The sequence below is a fragment of the Sus scrofa genome, chromosome 14 (genome assembly GCF_000003025.6).
Source record: "Sus scrofa isolate TJ Tabasco breed Duroc chromosome 14, Sscrofa11.1, whole genome shotgun sequence".
Lineage (NCBI taxonomy): Eukaryota > Metazoa > Chordata > Mammalia > Artiodactyla > Suidae > Sus > Sus scrofa.
In genome coordinates this window covers 110781761-110805685 of record NC_010456.5, presented here as the reverse complement: position 1 = coordinate 110805685, position 23925 = coordinate 110781761, and the positions used below count along the sequence as shown (strand labels likewise).

At 46.4% G+C, this 23925-nt stretch overlaps 1 protein-coding gene across 2 annotated transcripts; it reads left to right on the top strand.

Annotated features, from left to right (window-relative positions):
* SLC25A28 (solute carrier family 25 member 28) lies at positions 55 to 10382 on the top strand. 2 transcript variants are annotated; one of them, XM_003133165.4, is made up of 4 exons: positions 55 to 491; positions 6774 to 7002; positions 8115 to 8171; positions 9522 to 10382. In XM_003133165.4, exons 1-4 carry the CDS (start codon positions 201 to 203, stop codon positions 10037 to 10039), a joined length of 1095 nt encoding a protein of 364 aa, XP_003133213.2. In that variant the 5' UTR covers positions 55 to 200; the 3' UTR covers positions 10040 to 10382. The 2 variants fall into 2 exon arrangements, with proteins under 2 accessions (XP_003133213.2, XP_020928173.1); XM_021072514.1 differs by lacking the exon at positions 6774 to 7002 and having other exon boundaries at positions 62 to 491.

Here is a 23925-nt window from a genome sequence, read left to right as displayed (position 1 = left end):
CGTAAACTAAGGGGAGGGGCTATCTTGGCGGCTGCACCAATGGCTGGTTGAGGGGCGTGTCTTCGGGGCCAAGCGGGAGCCCGAGGCCCCGGGCTCCCTGGGCCGCGCCTGAGGCAGACGCAACGGGGCTGGGGGGCGGCGGCGGCAGTGGCGGCGGCAGCGGCGGCAGCGGGGGTGGGCGCCGCAGCTGGCCTGGGTGGATGGAGTTGGAGGGGCGGGGTACTGGCGGTGTGGCGGGGGGGCCGGCAGCGGGGCCGGGGCGGAGCCCCGGGGAGTCGGCGCTGCTGGAAGGGTGGCTGCAGCGGGGCGTGGGCCGGGGGGCCAGCGGCGGGGAGGCCGGGGCCTGCAGGCCCCCGGTAAGGCAGGATCCGGACTCCGGCCCAGACTACGAGGCGCTGCCGGCTGGAGCCACTGTCACCACGCACATGGTGGCGGGCGCCGTGGCAGGAATCCTGGAGCACTGCGTGATGTACCCCATCGACTGCGTCAAGGTGAGACCTGGACCTGTTCTGAACCCAACCTGGGGCTGACCTGACCCCTGGGTCATGTCCGGAGTCAGGGTCTCAGCCGAGAGCCGGAGCCGACATGGGTTCCTTTCTGGCTCCTGTCACCAGCCACGCTATTCGACCATACTCCATGCAAGCAAGGTTCCGGTCAGGAATTGATTCCAGTTAGGAACCAGGACCATTTTCTAACCTTCAGTGAGATTTGAATCGGGACTCTGGAAAGAAAATCTGTCAGCCAAAGGCCTGGATCCCTGCTGGGACTAAACAGGAGTAGGGTCGGGTGGGAAGGGAGCAGGTAAGTGCTACTAACTTGATTAAGGTGAAGCCTACTGAAGACCTTGAATAGGATCTTAATGGCTTGAGATGTTCTCTGGCAAATGCTCTTACAAGCTTCTTGCTGTGTTTTCCCTTAAAAGAGACAGGGCAGGAACCAGAATCTGGGATCTCTCAGTTAGATAAAGGATTTCCTTATTAAATCTTAACCCATGAGTGATTTGAAATCACTGTGCAGTCAGAATTCAGAGTTCCTGACTGGAAATAATGTGGGAAAGATGATGTTCAGGAAAAAGTTTCGGTTTCTCTATGCAGCAAGCATGATACCCCACCTATTTCCTGACCATGAAAATTGAGCTGGGATGGGGATTGTGTATGTGCAGGGAGCACAGTGGCCCTCAAAGGAGAAATGGACCTCATGGTGTATTTTTTAGCCACTTGAGGTAGACAACAAGAGAAAAGTTGCTTAGAAGGGAAGCATGGCAATACTGGAAAGTAGATGTTAGTGTGAAGAAAATAAAATCGGATCCATACGAGGATGTGATTCATGTGAAAGTAAAACTTAATTTTTTTATCCACACCAAGCAGCCTGATGAGTGGGTCCAAGAAGTCAGGTACTTGTGAGAAAAGCTGGGTGAAGAGGGGAACAGATTCTTTACAGTTCTTTTTCTTATGCGTTAGCAAAGGAACCACCACTAAATAAACTGAGTGAGAAGTACACTCAGGGAGACTTGAAATAAGTATAATGACAGAGACTGTTTCCTCCTTTACATGTTAAGGGCAATAGTCAAACAGTATTCTCACAGTTCTAAGACAATGTGTTTTCTCCTCAAATTAGGAAAATGTTACATATTCAGGAGGAGAGCATCACCTTGGGAGATGCAAAGTCTCTCTCTTCTGCTTCTCTCTGGTTCCAGTACCCTTGCATGTTTTCATTAGTGATGTGAATGAGGAAATGGAGAAAGTGCTCATTAAGCTTTGTGAATAACACTGCGTTGGTAGTATTCTAGCACATTGCAAGTGAACTCCTACCGAGGGCCATGCCCATTGAAAGGGGTAAATGCACTTGGCTAAAGTGGATATTCGAATTTTAAATACCCATGTCAATTGAGAGGAATAGAAATAAACAGTAGAATCCATGAGAGAGAAGTAAGAGGCTGGCTAATGCTTTAACAATATGGTAATGTCACATCGACAAGTACAAACAAAGAGACTCAGACATTTATGTAAAAGTCTAGGTTGAATGCCTGTGAGTTGTTAATGCTTTATATCCAAGAGTTAACATGATCTAACTGCATAGTAACCCCACTATACTTAGACTCTGAATAGAGAGCAGGGTTTTTAGGGTGCCGTCTTTCAGGATGGCTATCAAACGAAAACTGGACCAAGGAGAGTAGTGAAAAATTATTCAATGGCTTGAAAAATACAGTGTAATCATGTGACAGACATATTACTACAGCTTATCAGTTTAAGTGTTGTTCTTTTACCTTAGGAGGCTATTTCCTTACTCCATATATTTACATAATGCTATTGTCGTTGTAAACATTTTATAAATTCCTCTGTTGGAAATGCCTCTGGAATATTTGGATGCATATCCTTAAATGGGGCAAGTCTCTGTCCTGTGACAAGATGGAGTTGATGTTTTGGTAATTGAGACCATTCAGAATCAGATATGGCAGTTAAGGTGGGAGATCAAAATGGAGTGATTGGAGTCAGAGATAAGGTAGGACTGGAAAGCTAGGAAACTGATTTACTCCGGAGGCTGCTACACCCACTGAGGAAACACTTTGGAAGAGGAGTTCCAGAGATGTTTTGCATAGCCCCAGCAGCAGTGCTGGAATAAGTCACTTGTAGCTTTCCAAGGTAACTAATTTGAAGAACAGTTCTCACTCATTTGCATAAGCTTTGAAGTTTTGTTTTTGAAAAATGAGTACTACAACATTACAGTCAAAGCACTACATTAAAGAAATACTTATTTGATCTGGAGGGAAAAAATGCTCAGGAGGCTACGAAATGTATTTTAGAAGAATCATTTTCATTTGCCATTACTGCTGGGATTTACATGACTAGAGGGAAAAATGAGGTGAGACCATAAGGGTTTAGTGTCAGTAAACACCGTTTACAGTAAACACTGTTGTGCAGACATGAAAGTCAAATTCAAATCTCTTCCTTCAGAAAGAGCTTCCCAGTTCACTTGTCCCCAGACACCCCTTCTTCCTCTTTTACCATAAATAGGTGGTGGAGAGGAAGAGCAGCCCAAGGGAACCTAAGATTAGAGGCAGGTATCTGTGTTGGAGCCCAGAAGGCAATCAGTGTTTGCAAATGAAAGCTGACAGTGCTTCTTGGCATGCAAGCCTGTGCACCCCCAGTCACTTATCAGGGTCAAGTCGACTTAAAATATCCTTGAGAGGGACCACGGGAAGTCAGCATAGCCTTGCTAGGCTATAGTTATTCAGCCAGCTATTTCCATGGTCACAATTGGCAGGTTTGGGAGCCCAAGTGAATCCCAGTTTTCCTTTTCTGGGCCTCAGAGCCAAGCACCAGACTGTCTAAAGGGATAGATTCTGCAGCCCAAAGCAGTCAGAACTCTTCTCAAACTTATCTGGCTAAGTACTCACCTGTCACCAGGTGCTGCTTTTTGGCTTTGTCGTGGTGCTGCTTTTTGGCTTTGTCGTGGTGAAGTAAGTAATCTACCTACATAATAAGTTAAAGAGGGAAAGAACAAAGGGAAATAAATCTTTTCCAAACTCCAGATGTAAATGGTTCTCTATACATACATTCACCACTGGAAGGTTAGGGAATGGAAATTGATTTTCTTATATCTAATAAGTATTCAATAAATGAGAGTTTGTGTTTGTTGAGCACAATCTAATGTGCCTTACGTACATTTATTCCTTTAATCCTTGAAACACTTCACGAAGTTCATTATTTTATGGATGAAGGAAAGGAGGCAAGTAAGTAACTTGTCCAAGGTCACAGAGTTAGTGGCAGAGTTATGACGTAAACCCAGTCTGACTCCCAGGCCTTCCATACAGCCTCCTCAAAGCAGATTTTCAGAAACAAGAAAGGCACAGAATTTCATAACAGTGCTCTTTCCTAAACATGACCTTTAGATTAACAGCTGGACGTAGAAACCATAGCCACAGAGAAACTTGCAAATGAAAACAAAAAACACAAAATCAAATTTGATTTCTTACTGGTTAAAGACCAGTTAGTTGCGTCTACATATGTGCAAAATGACGTATACAATCGACAATACTGCCTTGATCTATAAATTCTAAGATAGGAACTACTATTTATGAGAATCATAGTCAAATACAATAAAAAGCCTTCTATTTCTAGTACTCATAAATTAACAGTGGCTTTTACATGCCTTAACTCTGAAGCCCCCTATAAGCCAGACATTCTTAGTCTCTTGTTATAAATGACAACATTGAAGCTCAGAGAGTTTAAGGGACCTACCCAAGACCACACATCTAGCAAGATGGGGCTCCCAGTCAGGCTTCCTGACTCCTAGATGGCTTGTTTGACCAAACCACTTACCTATTAGTCTGCTGGCTTTTCTACAAAGGCAGGCAATAGTATATTCATTAATTCTTAGAAATTTCATCTTTTTCTGGAGTTCCCATCGTGGCACAGTGGTTAGCGAATCCGACTAGGAACCATGAGGTTGCGGGTTCTCTCCCTGACCTTGCTCAGTAAGTTAAGGATCCTGGGTTGCTGTGGCTCTGGTATAGGCCGGTGGCTACAGCTCCGATTAGACCCCTAGCCTGGGAACCTCCATATGCCACATAAGCAACCTTAGAAAGGCAAAATGAAAAAAAAAAAAAAAGAAAGAAAGAAATTTCATCTTTTTCTAAAAGATAGATTTATTGGCCTACAAATTTGGAGATCCACATTAGTTTTAATATTTGCTGTGGCTTATGCCTGAGTCTTCTCCATGAGGTATATTTTCAGTGAATGAGAACTGAGAGATTTAGACGTGTGTGTAAAATGTTCAAGGTAATGTACCCACAGTTCAGGTTTCTTTTGAGAGCAAAGGGTTCCAGACCTCTAAGGCTGGACCTTTCAAGACTGGTTACCAAAATATGCCATTCACTTCAGTAGAACAGTGCAATTTCTAAACATTCTTCCAATGCAAGATTAGTTTTGAACAAAATATATGGAAACATGTCATTGTTAAGCCATCAGGCCAAGGCCCAGATTACCTTTTTCTTTTTTAAGGGCCTAAGTTTATCTTTTTTTTTTTTTTTTTGTAGAAGTTCCCAGGCTAGGAGTAGAATCAGAACTACAGCTGCAGGCCTCCGTCACAGCCACAGCCACACAGGAGCCGAGCTGCATCTTACACCACAGCTCATGGCAACACTGGATCTTTAACCCACTGAGCAAGGCCAGGGATCGAACCCGCATCCTCATGGATGCTAGTTGGGTTTGTAACCCGCTGAACCACAATGGGAACTCCCCAGTTTATCTTTATTAGTGACCATAGCCAGCAAAGACCTGTGGTCTCCTTGAATAACTCCTCTGATGGATTTTATACCCCCGGGGTGATGGGAAAGATCAGTAAACACATTTTTTTTATTGGAAATTTATGCTTCTGGTGGACTTTTTTTTTGAGAGGTAGAAAAGAATGTGTCGCACTGTGATAAGTGATACTGTGTATTTCTGATTGAACTTCTAGTCATTAAACTTTCAGGCTACCAGTTCTTTGTTGGGAGAAGGGAGGAGAAAATAGCTTTAGAGGAATGTGGATTGTTTGCAGCTAAGTAGGACCTGTTAATCTGGTTAGCTTCTTTTCTCCCACGCTCTTGAGAGGAGGCAATACTCTTGGATTCTAAATGACCAACAGGAAGGTTCAAGCTTTTAAAAAAAATCCAGACTGATTTTTCAATCGGTGATTGGAATAAAGTAGGAATTTAAACTGTACTTGGGCATTAGTTGCCCCTACTGGCTCACTAAAGGCCTACTTGTTACTTTCTGAATTGGTGCAAAGCTCAGATTCATTCATTCAACAAACCTTGAATACCTATTGTGTTCCAGGCAGTGGACACTGGTTTTATATTATCTGATAGTCTTCATGCTACTTTAAGCTTGCAATAGATCATTATACAGGAGATCTGTATTGGAAGACTCTTCCTTCAGAGAAGGGCTGTGATTTGGGAAGTATTTCAAATAAGATTGATTTTCTAAATTTGAATAAAACTTTGTCCAGGAACATCATACAGAGTGTCTACCATATACATTCATTCCAATCATTGAATCCTCTAGAGATTCCAAGGGTTATGTTTCACCAAGACCGATTTTATTCACTGATGCCAGTTTTGCAATTCAGTCAGTTTAGGTGAGAGATCTGAAAGCCCCTTCAGTTTTAGAGACTAGACTGCTTTCCACTTTTATAATTTGAGGGTAAACTTTCCCAGGAGACTAGAGCAGCATCTATCAGGAAGGCTACTTCTGCCAATGCCAAACAGTCTGAAAAGGTCAGATTACCACCAAGGATAAATCAAAGAATAAGCCATCATCTCGTTGGTCGGTGTAGGATGTGGTCAGGAACCAGGCCCAGGATCAGTCTTCAGAAAAATAATGTATGTTCTTGACAGTCAATCATGGACTTTAGAATCCATTTGTAAAGAACTCTTAGCCTGAATTTTATATTCAGACACAAAAGCAAGTTCTCCTGAGACACAGGCTTAATATTTGCTGCTGGTGCTATGAATCATTTTGGAGTTTAAGGAACCATTATCGAGGAGTGATTTTTTGGAGGGAAAATAACAGCGTTCCTCTTGTAGGGTCACAGATGACCAGAAAGAAAGGTGCAAGACTTGGAAAGACTGGACATAGATATGGAAGGAAGTAGGACCGGATGCCAGGTATCACCTCTGCCTGCTGGTGCGGTTCCACGTAGAAGGTCTGCCCAGGGCCCAGGCCTGAGCGCTGAGGTTGGGTGCGGCGTCGGCATCACTGACACTGCACTTCTCCTTTCTGTGCTTTCAGACCCGGATGCAGAGCCTGCAGCCTGATCCCGCCGCCCGCTATCGCAATGTGTTGGAGGCCCTCTGGAGGATTATAAGAACGGAGGGCCTGTGGAGGCCCATGCGGGGGCTGAACGTCACAGCAACAGGCGCAGGGCCTGCCCACGCCCTCTATTTTGCCTGCTATGAAAAGTTAAAAAAGACATTGAGTGATGTAATCCACCCTGGGGGCAATAGCCATATTGCCAATGGTATTGAGCCTTCCTGTGCTGGTTCCCCCACTTTCCCAACTCTCTGGGCTTTGCTGCTGTCCGTGCTTTCCAGTCTCAGCAGGGTTTGAAGCTAGGGTAGGCCACATTATCTGGGAGGGACTTCCAGACCTGATGTTCTCAGCGGGCTGCTTCAGCCCCACCCCTGCTTGGAGGCACCTCAACAAAGGGTGACAGTACCCTCCCTTTGTTCCAGCTTCATTCACTCCTCCCGTCTTTTCCCTGACATCAACTTCTACTGCCCTGGTGATGTGGGGACACACACTGAACTCCCACCTGCCCGTTACATACTTCTTGGTAGTTAGGTGGTTTCCTGCTCCTCAGGATGGGATTGGAGGTGACCCAGCCACCTAAGGAAGATATGAATGGAGCCCCAGCTCTTTGCCTCACCTTTTCAGGATCCCAGCTGCCCAGGAGCAGTTTGTGTCATTGAGGACATGACAAGGCCTCTAAAAGTGAATGGGGTTGGGGCCAGGGGGCTTCTGTACAAAGAAACCTGAGGGTTGGCGGTTGTGTGGAAATAAGGGAGGGGATAGCAGCCCGGACACCCAGGATTGTGTGAAAGTAAATGAAGTGGAGAGGTAAGCGTGAGGGATACGGTAGTTGAGCACCTGAGGGAAAGGTCTAGATGGACAGCTGTTAGGATCTGGAGACTGGGATTGGGCAGCAGGACAGAGGGTGAGATTCTCTGGTGGACTACTGCCCACCTGCTCGTGTGCTCTCCCTCTGGGGGCAGCTGAAGTGCTGGCATCCCTTGGCCACAGTGTATCGGCTTCCTCTGTGGAGCATGAACTGCATTTATTCTCAGAGCCACCTGTGTTGATAAAATCTGGGCTGTTTTCTCAGACTTTCCCTGGCCTTTCTTATCGTAGCTGTAGCAGGGAGATTGATGGCATTGCTAGGTTAGAGGGAATGAATATCTTTATTTCCCTGAATAGGAGTTTAGAAGCAATGGGTTCCCATATTGTAAACTGGCTCTTATCATTCCCTCTCCCTGCTGTGGTTTAGCACAGCCAGGCCCCTTCACTCTGGGGCCTCAATGAATCAGTCACCCTCTCCTGGCCTTACCATGGCAGTTGTTTTCTCCTTTGCAGGTGCGGCCGGGTGCGTAGCAACATTACTTCATGATGCAGCCATGAATCCAGCAGAAGGTAATGATTCCTCACCTTCTCCCTCTGTGGAAGCTGCAGCTGCAACTCTGTGCTTTTCCTCTGATTTTGGTTTGCAGAAGAAAGCCAGAGAGCACGCCATCAATTTTGGTGGGAAATCCTGGCATGTTACATTGTATTACCACCAGAGGGCGCTCCCTCCATTTGTTGGTAATGAGAAGGATTTCCTTAGATGGGAAGCATATTCATTGAAATCTGATTCATCTTTGGGGCTTTCCTGGAAAAAGGTATGGCTCTGTGTGGCCTGTTCCTGGGCCTTCCTGGAAGTCCCCTTTATAGTGGATTTGATTTTAAAACTTTAGCAGATTATTTCACTTCAAGAGGCACAGATGGATTTTGAAATTTGAAAATACTATCTATCTTGTTGGAAGGAAGAATGGTTGTGATTAGGATGAAAGGGTACATGGGTAGGATTTAGTCCCTGCACTGCTGCTTGGAGCTTGGCTTTTCCCCAAACAAATACAAAAGGAGAGCATAGTTGCCATGTCCTTAAAGTTCCAGTGCTTTACCTGTCTGGGCAAGGCCACAGCATGGAAAGGGCCAAAACTAAGCTGAAGGTCCCAGACTCATACCATGTCATCTACCTGAGAAGATGTTTGGAACTAAAGCCACTCTCCTTGGCTAAGAATTTTGGTTTTCGTTGCCCTTTTCTTTCTCCTTCTCCAGTGAAAGGAAAATTTTCTCACGCTCTAAGAGTTCAGTGAGATTTGGGATCATTAAGGTTCTGTGTTCATAGTTTATGTTCTCTGCCACGGAGCCATTTCTTTTTTCTTTTTCTTTTTCGCCTTTTGTCCTTTTAGGGCCGCATCCATGGCATATGGAAGTTCCCAGGCTAGGGGTCTAATTGGAGCTGTAGCTGCCGGCCTACACCACAGCCACAGCAATGCAGGATCCGAGCCATGTCTGACCTACCCCACAGCTCACGGCAACGCCAGATCCTTAACCCACTGGGCGAGGCCAGGGATCGAACCCACGTCCTCATGGATACTAGTCGGGTTTGTTAACCACTGAGCCATGACAGGAACTCCCACTGAGTCATTTCTTAAGAGTATGAAAGGGTAAGATGGTGATAATAATAGGTAGGTACTTATTTCAAGGAAGCCCTCTGGAAAAGGGCCCTTTATTTTTCAGTCCTTTATCAACCTTCTCCTACCTCCCGCCCCTCAAAAAAGGAAAACCTCGACTCATCAGGCTAACTGACAATTCACCCATCCTTTGTTCTCTCTCTGTTCCAATGGCTGATCGGCTGACTTGGACTTTGAACTTGGACACTTCTGCTCACCGGCTGCTTGCTGTCACCGTTTCCTTCCTTGTCACCAATGGTACTACCAGTGGTCAAGCAGAGGATGCAGATGTACAACTCACCCTACCACCGGGTGACAGACTGTGTACGGGCAGTGTGGCAAAACGAAGGGGCCGGGGCCTTTTACCGCAGCTACACCACCCAGCTCACCATGAACGTTCCCTTCCAAGCCATCCACTTCATGACCTATGAATTCCTGCAGGAGCACTTTAACCCCCAGAGACGGTACAACCCCAGCTCCCACGTCCTCTCCGGAGCCTGCGCAGGAGCTGTAGCTGCCGCCGCCACAACCCCACTGGACGTTTGCAAAACACTGCTCAATACCCAGGAGTCCCTGGCTTTGAACTCAAACATTACAGGACACATCACAGGCATGGCTAGTGCCTTCAGGACGGTGTATCAAGTAGGCGGAGTGACCGCCTACTTCCGAGGGGTGCAGGCGAGAGTAATTTACCAGATCCCCTCCACAGCCATCGCGTGGTCTGTGTATGAGTTCTTCAAATACCTGATCACTAAACGGCAAGAAGAGTGGAGGGCAGGCAAGTGAAGCAGCACTGAATGGAGCCAGGGGTTCAGCCAGTGCCGCTGCGCCCTGCCCACTCCAGCCGCGTTCTCTGTCTCCTGGCATCCTCCAGCCTCGAGTGGAGTGGGACGGCAGGCAGAGGGCTCTCCTCAGGCTCTCGGTGGCTTGGCTACACCAGTTCCTGCCGCCCTCTGTCGTCGTCGCCGCCTCCGCCGCCTTTCCTTCCAGACCCTGAGCAAGTGCAGCGAGACACACCACAGCATCTCTGACACTCTCTCCATCCTGGGCCCGATGCCCTGCTCTAGACTGTTATAGAGGGATAAGCAGCTCATTCCCCTGGTTCCTAATAAAAAGCCTTTAAGTTAAATGGTTTCTTTGGTTTGTCTTGCCAAAGGGGAAGTGAAATACTGTCAACTGTTCTTGACTTTAAGCATAAATCAAGGGGCCCAAGGGGAGGGTTTATTGCATAGGTCTAGTTTTTGTTTCTGCTGTTTTCATGGTGATTTAAGACTTGGGGGCCCTACGCCCCCTTTTTTAGTAATAGGCTCCAAGGAATCTCTGATGGTGGGAACAATGGCCTGCCTTTGACAGATCCTAACTAAACAGGTCCTCTTGATTCCTGCTACTGCCTTTTCCCTAGGGCGTGGCGTGCCACGGAAGCAGGAGAGGATCTCTGCTCTAGTTCTCAGCTCTGCCTGCAGCAGTAAAACTTTCCAAATGGCACATGGTTTTTCTAATGTAGCTGCAAAGCTAAAATTAGTCAGTGAAGCTGCAAGTCCTGAAGATTATGTGGTAAATAATAATAATACCTCTCATTTGATTTTAAGGCTTTTACAAAGTACTCATTTGGTTCTCATAAAATCTGAAGTAGGCAGGGCAGGCATCATCTCTATTCTACAGGTAAGGAAAGCTCAGAGAGGCTGTGACTTGCTCAGGCTCTCACAGTAAGTGCAGAACTGGGACCCCAGCCTAGACCTTAGTCCCCAGAAGTGAATCTCATTGTGCCTTTGGGCAGACAGGGCAGGAGGCCAGGTACTCCACCCCCTGCTGATGGCCCCTTGGGTTCCATGCTTTGTGGGTCAGTCTTTTTTGGATGGCATCAGTTATTAGCAAGTTCTTCAGCACACAGAGTGAAAATTACTCTCCTAAAACTTCCATCTATCATCTTTGCTATGCCATCTGTCATCATTCATTCATTCATTCAGTAACTTTTTTTTAAATGAGGGCTTCAGGTGCGGCATATGAAAGTTCCCAGTCTGGGGGCGAATCGGAGCTGCAGCTGCTCGTCACAGCCACAGCCAAAGCAATGTGGGATCCACGTCAGTTCTGCGACCTATGCCACAGCTCACAGCAACGCTGAATCCTTGGCCTACTGAGCGGGACCAGGGATTGAACCCCCATCCTCATGGATACTAGTTGGGTTTGTTTCCACTGAGCCACCATGAAAACTCCCATTCAGCAACTCTTGAGTGTCTCTGTGTCAGGCACTGGTACTGGGGACACAATGATAAAACCATCCCCTGCCCCCAAAAAGATTTAAAAATTAAAACCACCCCAGCCCTCAGACTGCTGTCTGGAGAGGAAAATACATATAAACAGACAATTAAAAGATAAAATGACAAGAAATATGATAGGGTAAAACTAGATACTGGATTGGAGGACAGAAGAAGACCCAGCCTAGCCTTGGGTGATGGGGTAGGCTTTTGGAGGACATCTGGGGTGATACCTGGAAGGCAAAGGAGCTAACTTCGTGAAAAGAGGAGGGGAAATGTTCTAGGTGAAGACCTGGAGGAAAGAGGACAAAAAGTGTTTGGGGTTCACTGTGCAAGGGGTTCAGCGGGGCTGACACAGTCTGAGCACGGCACCCAGGCGCTGGGTCTTAAAAGCAATGCTAAGGAGTTTAGCGTTTATCCTGAAGGCAGTGCAGAGGCATTACAGGGTTTTAAGCAGAGGTGCGGTGTGATGAGATGTACGATTGAAACAGATCACTTAGGCTCTCTGAGAAAGGATTAGAGGAGCAAGACTGGACAGGCAGGCAGCCTGGGGAGGAGGCTGCTGCAGCCATGCAGGCAAGGCTGCGTGGTGGTCCATGCAAGGACTGTGGCGAGGGAGGCAGAGAACGGTGCCAGCCTGGAGCGAGGTTAGGGTTGCGGAAGCAAGGATTCAGTTACAGAGTAAATCTTGTTCTCCTTCCACCTGACAGCCCTTCAAGTACCTGTGGAGAATCGTGTCTGAATGCACTTGAAACAAACTGTCAAGAAAACAGCAGGGTCTCCTGTTCTAAGCCCTAAGTAAGCTCTGCTGCCCCTCTGATTTAGCAACCGAAAAGAGAGACGTTAACAGTGCCAAACTGTGGTCACTGGAGTCTGAATCACCTATGAGTAAAAAGAGCATGATGTAGCCTTCGTGAAGGTCATTTCAGAGGGTGGGCTTGTAAAATGTAAGAGAAGAGCTGCCTCCCAGCATGGACTAAAAAGCACGAGAGCAAAGGGCTGCCTCCCCAGACCTTGGCCCCGCAGTCAGCTTCCCAGAGTTCCTGCCTGGCATGGTACCCAGACCACAGGAGACACTGGGACAATAAGACCTGGCTTTCAAGAAAAGGCTCCAGGGTCATTTCAGAAAGCAAGGCAGTCACTAAAGATCCCCTCAAACCCTAATGTCCTTCACAAATAATGAGAAAAAAACCACAAAGTGACCTTCCAGTCCCAGCTGTGTTCTAGCTATTGGAGGACAGTTTGTTTGGAATCTGGGCAGCACATTCGATTCTGCAGGTTTCTTGGCCCAGTCAGTAAAGAGGACGGAGGAGGCAGAACAGTGCGATGGGCTCAAGAATCTGAAGTGCCAGTGACTGGATACCTGGGTCAGGAACCAAGCCGCACCACTGGGGGCTCACCATACCCATGAGAACGGTGGGCTTCTGGAGTATCCCCAGGCTCAGGGCCTTCCTGGAAACCCAGCTAAGTTATGTGGCACCGTGAGGATCCAGTACAAGCCACCATCAAGGGGTCGGTTCCTGCATGGTGTCTCCGACAGGCAAAATGAGAAAATAAGTCAGTTTGGCCAGAGAAAACTTTCCTCAATTGGTCAAGCAAGACCAACGTGCATGAAACAATCTTGTATTAACACAGAGCAGTATGTAGTCAGAGACTAGAAGACATGGGACCAACAATGAGGTTTAGAGACAGAAAAGATGAGATGAGTGTAGGTCACAATTAGTGAATAACACGTGGCTTTGATGAACAGTAAAATGAAAAAAAAATTCGTAAAAGTCAAGTCATGATAATTTTTTTTTTTTTTTTGTCTTTTTGCCTTTTCTAGGGCCGCTCCCATGGCACATGGAGGTTCCCAGGCTAGGGATCGAATCGGAGCTGCAGCCACTGGCCTATGCCAGAGCCACAGCAACAGGGGATCCAAGCTGCATCTGCGACCTACACCACAGCTCACAGCAACGCCGGATCCCCAACCCACTGAGCAAGGCCAGGGATCGAACCCGCAACCTCATGGTTCCTAGTCGGATTCGTTAACCACTGAGCCACGACGGGAACTCCAAGTCATGATAATTTTATAAAATTTTGAAAACAGAGATAAAAAGAAAATACCTCCAATCCTATTACCCAGAGAATATGACAACATTTTGGTGTGCACATCATCTAGTATTTTTTTATGAGGATTGTTTTGTTACTTCTCAAAAATCAGACTACACGGTGTGTAACCAGCTTCTTTCACAAAATAGTAGAGGCTGCCCATCTTTCCACGTTATTAAATTTTCTTCCATCACCTTGATGTAAATGGCCGCCCAATATTGCACTGTACAAATGTACAACAGCTTATGCAGGCGGTCCCTTGGTGCACCTTTATACTAAGTTATCCTCAAGAGCCTTGCTGTGGGAGGTAGAATCTGAATGACAAAACAGAGAGTAAGGTAGAGATAGATAGAAGGTTCAGAGTGGAGAAGCAGTTTGGCACCACCTCTCAGCAGGAGTTGAAGAGACCCTGGCTGGAGACCAGGGTGCAGCTAGGGGATGGGAGAGAGGAGGCTGGCCAGCGAGCACATCAGAGGTAAGAGGGCTCTGAGAAGCCATCCTGCTCTACATCCCTCCCGGAGCCCCACATCACGCTACAGCATCCCTGTGGCATATGGAAGTTCCCAGGCTAGAGGTCCAACCAGAGCTGCAGCTGCCAGGCTAAGCCCCAGCCACAGCAACCCGGGATCTGAGCCGAGTTGGCAACTTACACCACAACTCAGAGCAACACCAGATCCTTTAACCCACTGAGCGAGGCCAGGGGTCAAAGCCGCATCCTCATAGATGCAGGGTCGTTACTGCTGAGCCACAAGGGGAACGCCAAAAGTCCATTCGTCATAAGTTTTCTGCTTCTGTTCTAGAATCATGTCACTCCCCTGCTTCTGCTGCCAAATCCCCCACTGTGGGGCTTTACGTAATTTGGCCCCCACCTGACTCTCCAATCCCAACCTACAGCAGGAGCATGAGGCATTCAAAACAAACATGTATTTTCTTGAAAATCTAAAATAGTCTTTCCGTTGTCTTCATTCATTGATTTAGGAGGCTTGATAAGCAACATCCTGTCTAAACTATCAGAAACCTCACACGATCGCTGCTCAGACTGGGTGCGCAGTACTCGTTGCTTCCTGCCATCTTAGATGAGCGAGCAGAGGACAGTTCTGTGGGTGTCGCACACATTTATGGAGCATCATCAGGGCTCCATAAATACAACCTTTACACCGTACACCTCCCCTGCCACCCGCACTCACAAACGGAAAAGAAAGAACAACTCTTTCTGCTGGGGCACTTATGTCTTCCTGTCATTCGCACCTGCGATCTCTTTCTGCCTGCTGGAGCAGCCCGAAATCAGCCTAATCCTTCTCTCTGACAGCCCTTCAAAACTATGAAGACAGCTGTCATGTCACCCTGGGAGAATCAGATTCTAGGGGGCCTGAGAGGGAGGCAGAGGAGTTGAGACTTGACTTGGCAGCTAGCGAGGAACTGTTGTGGTTCTTAAGCAGGGAGGGGCAGGAGTAAAACAACGTCTGAGGATGATTCAACCCTCAGCCCAGATAGATAGAGGACAAGCCTGGAGGGGGGCACCCTGGAGAGAGGGAGTCGGCTGAGGGCTGTCACCACCATCTCGAAAAAGAGGACCCTGAGCCATATCGTCACTGGAAGATGAAAGGGACTTGATGGTGGTTTAGACATTCACGTGGGAATTTACCTGCAGGTTGCGTGTTTCACCTCCTTAGTGAGACTGGGGCCCAGAATCGTGCTTTTTGGCATCACCCTCTGCATCTCAGTACTCATGACAGGTGCTTCACCTGCTGACAATGGAACGGTTGTGGCTAGACATGAGGTCTGTCTGGGAAAATGATGGCATCAGGGCTAGGGATGGGCCACTTCATTTCACAAACACCTACTGAGCAGGTAGGGCACCAGGGTGGATGCTGGGTCAGCTTTCTGTATCAACGGGGTAAAGCTAGTCTCCAGTTCTTCAATCAAACCAAATCTAGATGTTGCTGTGAAGGTATTTTGCGGATATGAGTAAAACCTATAGTCAGTTTTCCTAGATAATCTCTGGAGGGTGCTGCTTTAATCAGCTAAAAGGCCTTAAGAGCAGAGCTGAAGTTTTCCTGAAGAAGAAATTCCACCTGTGGACCGCAGCTTCAGCTTGTGTCAAGAGTGTGTGCACACAAAAATATATACGTGTATACATATGTGTATGTGTGTACATGTATATGTGTGTGTACGTGCATGTGTGTGTATACACATACCCATCTCCTACAGAGCCCTGATTGACAGTGTATGAGCATGCACACACACGTGCACGTGTGCACATACACACACGAGGAAGCCATCACTTACTAACCCCAGGCCCTCACTCCCTCAAGTCCTACTCACTCCTCACACAGTCCTCCCAACAATACTGAGAGGTGAACCCTATTGCTCCCATTTTTCAGATGGGAAAATTGAGCCTTGAAGGAGTTTAGTTATTTGCCCATCCATGTTCCCTGCACCTGCTGTGTCCTCTTTTGGTAACACTTTGGACTGGACCTTTGGATGGTGGGGTGCTTCTTAGCGATCGAGTCTGGGCTCAGATGTCACCTTCTCAATCTTCTCTGGCTACCCACTCTAAAGTAATGCCCTCAGTCACTCTCACATAACCCTGTTGTATTTTATTTTTCATATACTTTATTGGTCTCTGATAATGTGATGGTCATTCTAACTGTTCTTTGTTTCAGCACCAATTGCCTTCATAATGAGGATGTCAGTTCCATAAGAGCAGGGGGTTTCTTTACGTGTCTTATTCATCATGATTTCACTGAGCCTGGAACAGCGCTGCACACTGAGCACACTGGCATTCAAAAACTGTGAGGTAAAGGATTTAATTAATTAACTGGACCCAGCTCCTGCTGCCAAAGAACTAACTCAAAGGCTACTGAATAACAAAGATGAATAAATGGCCAGCATGGCAAGCACGCAGTGGGAAACTCAGATCTGGGACGAGTCTTGATGCCCAGGGAAGTCAGAATGCTCACTTTGAGCCAGGTGTGGAGTCCTCAGGGCTGGGGAGCGCTGTGGTTAACAGCTTGTTCTCTGGCGCTGGCCTTACTGGGTTCAAATCCCAGCATCAAATCCCTTTACTCATGAGTGTGTAACCTTGGACTTGCCTCCATTTCCTCATCTGTGAGCTGGAAGTAATAACAGCAGCTATCTTATAAGATTGTTTTTGAAGATTAACTAGACTAATATGTAATGCGTGTTTAAAACCAGGCCTGGGGATGTCTCATTGTGGTTCTGTGGTTTAAAGACCCAGCGTTGTCTCTGGTGAGGATGCAGGTTCGATCCCTGACCTCACTCAGTGGATTTAAGGATTCAGCACTGCCCCAAGCTGCGGTGTATATTGGAGAGGTGGCTCAGATTCCGTGTTGCTGTGGCTGTGGCGTAGGCTGGCAGCTGCAGCTCCAATTTGATCCCAACCATGAGAACTTCCAAATGCTGTAGGAGCTGCTGTAAAAAAAATTAAAACCAGGCCTGGCACATAGTAGGTGCCATGTAATAAGCATGTGCTATTACTAGTGTTCCATACAACTAGATGTCAGACTTGCTATTCACTCCACTGTATGTTAATGATTGTGTCCCAATGAGATTATTAACTCCCTGATGACAGAAACCAAACTCTTTTGAGCTCATTGCCTAATACCAAGGAATCTGGGTTTTTATTTTTGCCATCTGGTCTGGTGAATCAGCAAGGGATTTCATGCAGGGAGGGCTGTGGTCAGATGTGGGTTTTTAAAAGGTTATTCTGGCAGCCAGAAGATAGCGTTGTGAAGGGGGAGTGCAGTCCCTAAAATTCACATCTACCTAAAACCTCAGAATGGGACCTTGCTTGGAGATAGGATCTTTGCAGATGTCAAAGACCCTATCTGGATTGTTGGGGGTTGCTAAATTCTAGCAGTTATAAGTCAAACTAGACGTCTCGTTTGCTAGTTTTGTCAGTGTCAGAACTTCATGAAAATAGATTCCTATGCTATATACTCTTTTGTGTCTGGTTTCTTTGGCTTAACATTATGTCTTTAAGAGTCATCCATGTTGTTGCAGTCAGCTGTTTGTTTTTCCATCTCTGTGCAGTTTGAATACACCACAGTGTATTTATCCATTCTCTTGTTGATGGCTATTTAGGTCATTTCCAATTTTTACTACTGCTTTTGGTCATTTTTAATACTATAAACATTCCGATACTTGTCTTTAGTGGACATAAGCACTCTTTTCTGTTGGGTAAAAACATAAGACTGAAGGGGTTCTCATTGTGGCTCAGCGGAGATACTAGGAGCCCCACTAGATACTAGATACTAGGAGCCCCACTAGTATCCATAAGGATGCGGGTTCGATCCCCAGCTTCGCTCAGTGTGTTAAAGGATCTGGCAATTGCCATGAGCTGTGGTGTAGGTCGCAGATGTGGCTCAGATCCTGCACTGCTGTGGCTGTGGTGTAGGTGGACAGCTGCTGCAGCTCCGACTTGTCCCCTAGCCCAGGAGCTTCCATAAGCCCCTAAAAAACAAAAACAGAAACAAAAAAACACAAGACTAGACTTGCAGGGTCCTAAGGGTGCATATATTTAGTCTTAGTTCCGAAGTGGTTATTTCAATTTATGCTCCCACCAGCAAAATATGAGTTCCAGTTTAGAGCAAATACTGTCCTACTTTTTAACTTTTAATTTGTATATATGTTCACAATGTTAGAAAAACTGCAAAAGAAAAGTATAAAGAACTCCTGTGTATTCCTTACCCAGATGCTGTAATTGCTAACATTTTGTCCAATGGCATTTATCATTTTATTTATTCCTCTATCTATATATGATCTATCTATTTATCTATTCACACACATAGTTTTCTGACCTATTTATGCCCCTTTTATTCATAAATATGTCAGTGTATATTTCATAAGAACAAGAAATTTCTCTTCTCTAAGCAAGATATTTCTCTTACCTAACCACAACATGTTCATCAAAATCAGAAAATGTAACACTGACGCAAAATTATCAGATCCATAGTTCATGTTCGAAGTCACCACTTGCTCCAACAATGTCCTATTTTAAAGCTATTTCTCCTCCTGATCCAGCATCCAATCCAGGGTCATCACACATTACATTTACTGTTCATATCTCTTTAGTTTTTGTTAATCCATGTTAGGTCCTTAGCCTTCCTTTACCTTTTATGAACCTGATTTTGTGGGCGTGGATTTTATAGGCCAGTTATTTTGTAGAACACACTTAAGTTTGGTTTGCTTAATGGCTTTTCACAGTTAGATTAAGGTTGTGCTGTTTTGGCAGGTATATTGTAGAAATGATGCTGAGTCCTCAAGGCAGGATATTAGGAGGCATATGTGGTCAGCTTGTACCTTTTTTGGTATTGCTAACTTTTTTTTTTTTTTTTTTGGTCTGTTTCCTTTTCTAGGGCCGCACCCGTGGCATATGAAGGTTCCCAGGCTAGAAGTCTAATCCCAGCTGTAGTTGCCAGCCTACACCAGAGCCACAGCAACACAGGATCCGAGCTGCATCTGCAACCTACACCCCAGCTCATGGCAATGCTGGATCCTTCCCATTGAGTGAGGCCAGGGATCAAACCTGTGTCCTCATGGATACTAGTCATATTTGTTTCTGCTGAGCCACGACGGGAACTCCCCACTGTTCTTCTTGACTTATCACCATTATCTTTTTAGCACATCCTTGCTTTCTAGTCCAGCATCATCTTGTCCCTTCCCTCTCTCAGCCCGGAAACCAACCATTTATCCAAGGACCACTGGTTCCTTTTAGCAGGGAATGGTATTTAGAAACCAAGATCTGGGTACCAGGTGTGCTCAATGCTACTGAGTATCTACTTCTAAGCTCTTTAGTACATAAAACTAACAAATATAAATAATAAGTTTATATCAATTTATTTCTCTATCTGTACACACACACATACACACACAAAGTCATGAACTCACACATATACCTCCATCCAATTAGTACCACAAGATTCATTTTAATCTTTCCTTTTCTCTGTGTTTGTAACTTCCTTCTCGAACTGCAAGAACTGGCTCCCATTATGCCCAGTATGTTACTCTTCTGCTCAGTTCTACAGCCCATAAAAAGTATTACAGGATTGCCAAACCATACCAGTACAGGAAAAATTCCTTTTTCTTCTTCTTCTTCTTCTTCTTCTTCTTCTTCTTCTTCTTCTTTTTTTTTTAATTTAGGGCTACACCTATGGTATATGGAAGTTCCCAGGCTAGGGGTTGAATCAGAGCTGCCAGCTGCTGGCCTACGCCACAGCTACAGCAATGCCAGATCTGAGCCAGGTCTTTGACCTACACTGCAGCTCAAGGAAACCCTGGATCCTTAACCCACTGAGCTGGGCCAGGGATCAAACCTGCAACTTCAAGGATACTGGTTAGATTTGTTACCACTACTGACTCATAATGGGAACTCCAGGGAAAATTTCTTTTTAGAGCCGCATCCAAGGCATATCAAAGTTCTCAGGCTAGGGGTCAAGTTGGAGCTACAGCTGCTGGCCTACACCACAGCCACAGCAACACCAGATCCAAGCCGCATCTTCAACCTACACCACAGCTCATAGCAACACCGGATCCCCAACCTGCTAAGTGAGGCCAAGGATTGAACCCACATCCTCATGGATGCTAGTAGGATTTGTTTCTGCTCTGCCACAACGGGAACTCCCGAAAAATCCTTCTACCTAGAATTCAGTATTTGTTAATTTCTGTTTATATACTTTCCTTTCAGGGTGATAATGTTCCTTTTTTTTCCTGGGGACAGAATCCATAGCTTTGAAAATAGTCTCAAAATAGTCTTTAACCTAAAACATTTAGGGCTGCAAGAGAGAAGAGCAGGAAGCCAGGGGTCCTCTTAGAGGCCTCCCACCAGTGGGGTAGGAAGTTCCACTAGACTTTCCAGGGCAGACAGGATCTTATTTATCTAACATCCCCAGTGCCAAAAGTACACACAAAGCCTGAGTGAATAGATTCAAAGAGAGAAGAGAAACTTGGGAGCAAGTCTGTACATTGACACAAGCTCAGGATTGCTCTTTCTTCCAAAGGGCCTGCCCACCAGTGACAACACAGCATTAAGTCACATGTCTTAGATTCGGGGCTTCCCAGGGAGGCCTAGAACCAAATCAGGGTTGGAGATCAGTGTGCAGGGAAGGCACAGCCTGGGCCTTAGTCTACAGGTATACACAGAAAGATAAACTAGAAGAAAAATCTCAGTTTGCTATAGAGACCCTTACCCAAGGCTTTGAAGTACTCCTTGCATGGGTTTCTTCTGGCTGCAAGGTCTCTGCCAAATTGGAGAACAAGAGCTATTATACCCAAGTAGGGAAGCTGTGAGTCATGCAGGGTTTGCCCCTTGCAGGCACCAGCTGAAAGCTTCTCCTAAGCATGGTGGGAGGTAGGGACCCACCCTGGCATCTGACACAGGATGTTTCATTGAAGGACAGCACCACTCCTCAGGGAGCTTCGGCTGCTAAAGAGGAGCCTAAGAAGGTAAATAATGATGTGAGGGTCTCCCTGGAGTGCTCGCTCTATAGGGAACAACCCAGAAAGTGCTGGCTAGGCATCCCACAGAAACAGAAAACCTAGTCTCTGACACGTGGCTCAAAAAATGTTTAAAAAGTCATGTGTAGGCAAAATCAAAAGCAGAGAACACAAATTGAGCCCATGCAAGCTGAGTGATCTGTGTGTGAGGTGGGGTGGGGAGTCAGAGGAAGCTCCTTTAAAGGATGGAGGCGATATAGACTCTGATGAAGGGCTACCGCTGAAGAGAGAAGAGACAAGGGTGTTCCACCCTGCAGTGATGGCTCAAGGAGTCAGCAGAGGGATGGAGAAGAGACGGCTGATCCCGTGGGCAGAGAAGGGAAGTTGCTTCCAAGACCAAACTGGAGAGTGCTATGGTCATATGCCCACAAAAGACACTGTCCTTCAAGAGGGACAATGCAATGAAATGATGTTTGGGGAGGTCTGAAGTGGGGACCCACCAAATGCAAGGAGGATGGCAGGGGTGTTACTAAAGTCACCTGGATGGGAGATACTTGCCTGGGCTGAGACAGATGGTGGTATGACTGTCTGTGCATCCTGCCTGCTAGCAGATCAATAAAAGATGAAAATAAGAATTTACAGGTTACAGGGCTCTGTGGCCTAAGATCACATTTGCACATACAGAATTCTTACGAGCAACAAGGACAATTACTCGTAATGATTGATTGAGGGTCTATTATGCGCTGGTCATTGCCTGAACTGCTCAGGTAAACCTCACAGCTACTGCAGGGAAATACAGGAGAAGCCATGTGCTTTCTACTGCTTGATATCATGTGTTGCAGATTTGCTCAAATGTGAGTCTCCTAAGAACCCTGCGTGTGAGGTGTGACAGGGATTATTACCCCGTTTTGCAGATGAGGAAATGGATGCTGAGAAGGGTTAAGACACTTGCTCACAGCCACACAGCCAAGGACGGTCAGCCAGCTCTTTAGATCCTGATACCATACTTTTACTTTATGTACAAACACAGTATTAACAGAGACCTTTGGGGTAAAACACCACTTAGGTCTAGATCTGCTGCCCACTTCAGCTAAGCACACCAACCCCTGGCATTGATGTGTTAGTAATTCAGCTTGTTTAGGGTCACTCAGCAAGCCTGGTCTGCCTGGGCAAGGTGCCCCCGGAGAAGGAGCAGGGAGGGCAAGGGGACTAGCTCTCCCGGGCACCTCACCATCTTTTAAAAGAAACTTGAACACCCTCTGTTTCCCCCACTCTCAACTCAGAGAGGGCTTCGGTTGCATATTCGATCTGCAGTACATCAGCTGGCAGAACAAGATAAAGGCAGAGTGAGGGCAAGGTCACTATTACCTCTTCATGCTAGGGCCAGGTCGCAGGAAAGCAAGTAAAATGCTGATGCTGGCTTGGAATTAGAGAAAGCAAGAAGGAGATCCCTGGGGAGGAAATTTCCTAAGTTTTGTCCTACAAATACCTTTGCTGGCCCCTCAAAATCCACTCCCACTCCCCAGCCGCCGGCAGCCATCAGCCACTTGCAGCCAAGGCAGGCAGCAGATTCTTCCCTTTGAAGGGTTCTCTCCTTGTCCTCTCTCTTCCAGAACCATGAGCTGCTTGTTTCAATTTTTTCAATTACTCATACAGTTAATTACAGTGACTAATTATGAACCAAGATGGTTCTTGCTGGTCTCACCTTTGGAACATGTGAACTTAAGGTACGTTTTGCATCTGGCTAAATCCTGAGATCGCTGCTTTATCTTCTACCTGGCTCACCTGATTCTAGGACCACTTTCCACAAATCACAGAGATGGCTACAACAAAGCACTGGGAGTGGAGGTGGGGGAGTGAGGGGCCCACATTTGACTCTGGAGAGGGATGGAGAGATCCCACATGCAGGAGCTGGAAGACAGCCAGCGCTTAGGATGGGAAGCAAAAGTGCGGCTTTTTAGCTTCAGGCCAAGATCAGGTGCTGTTCTTAGCAGGTTAACAGCCTGATGTATTTTCATCTGAACAAGATATTAAAACAGGCTCAAGAGCAAGGAGTCAGATCCCGCTTGCTTGCCTTTCTGAAAGGTGTTTCAAGATGACGGCTGTGTCCCTCCTGGGGGCTGTGCACAGCTCTTAACATGAAATTCTTCATGCTGCATTTTCTTACTCTATAGCTTTCATTCCACCAAACGCAAAATGCATTGAGTACTTACTATGTGCCAGGCATAACAATGAGCAATTTATAATTTTGCCTTCTATATGCTGGGCCCTGTTCATTCTCACAACACCCAAGGAGGTTTGCTATAAGAATGGCCCCCATTTTACAGATGAGGAAAGTGAGGCTCAGAAAGGTAAGAAACGTGCCCAACCTCATACAGCAAGTATGTGACAGAACTAGGATTCCAGTGGCTGTGTGGCTCACCGCTGCCCCACAGGGACCCTGAGAGGTGAGAAGGAGTCCAGCCTACAGAAGCCACATCCCCAAGAGGGAGAAGGAGATGGACATGTAAGCAGATCATGAGACGGAAGGTGTTCCAGAGCCATGAGCTGTGGTGTAGCTCGCAGACATGACTTGGATCCCGCGTTGCTGTGGCTGTGACATAGGCCGGTGGCTACAGCTCCGATTCGACCCCTAGCCTGGGAACTCCATATACCGCGGGAAGCAGCCCTAGAAAAGACAAATAGTAATAATAATAAATAACTTGCTGAGCAAGTAAATCAATTTAAACCTTACAACAGTCCTTCAAGGATGGTATCATTGACATTATGAACCTCATCATCACCTAAAAATAAGGGAAGAGATGTAGAAACGTTATATGGCAAGTCAGGTCACGCAGGGTATACCTGTCAGCCTGGATGTGTGCCCGG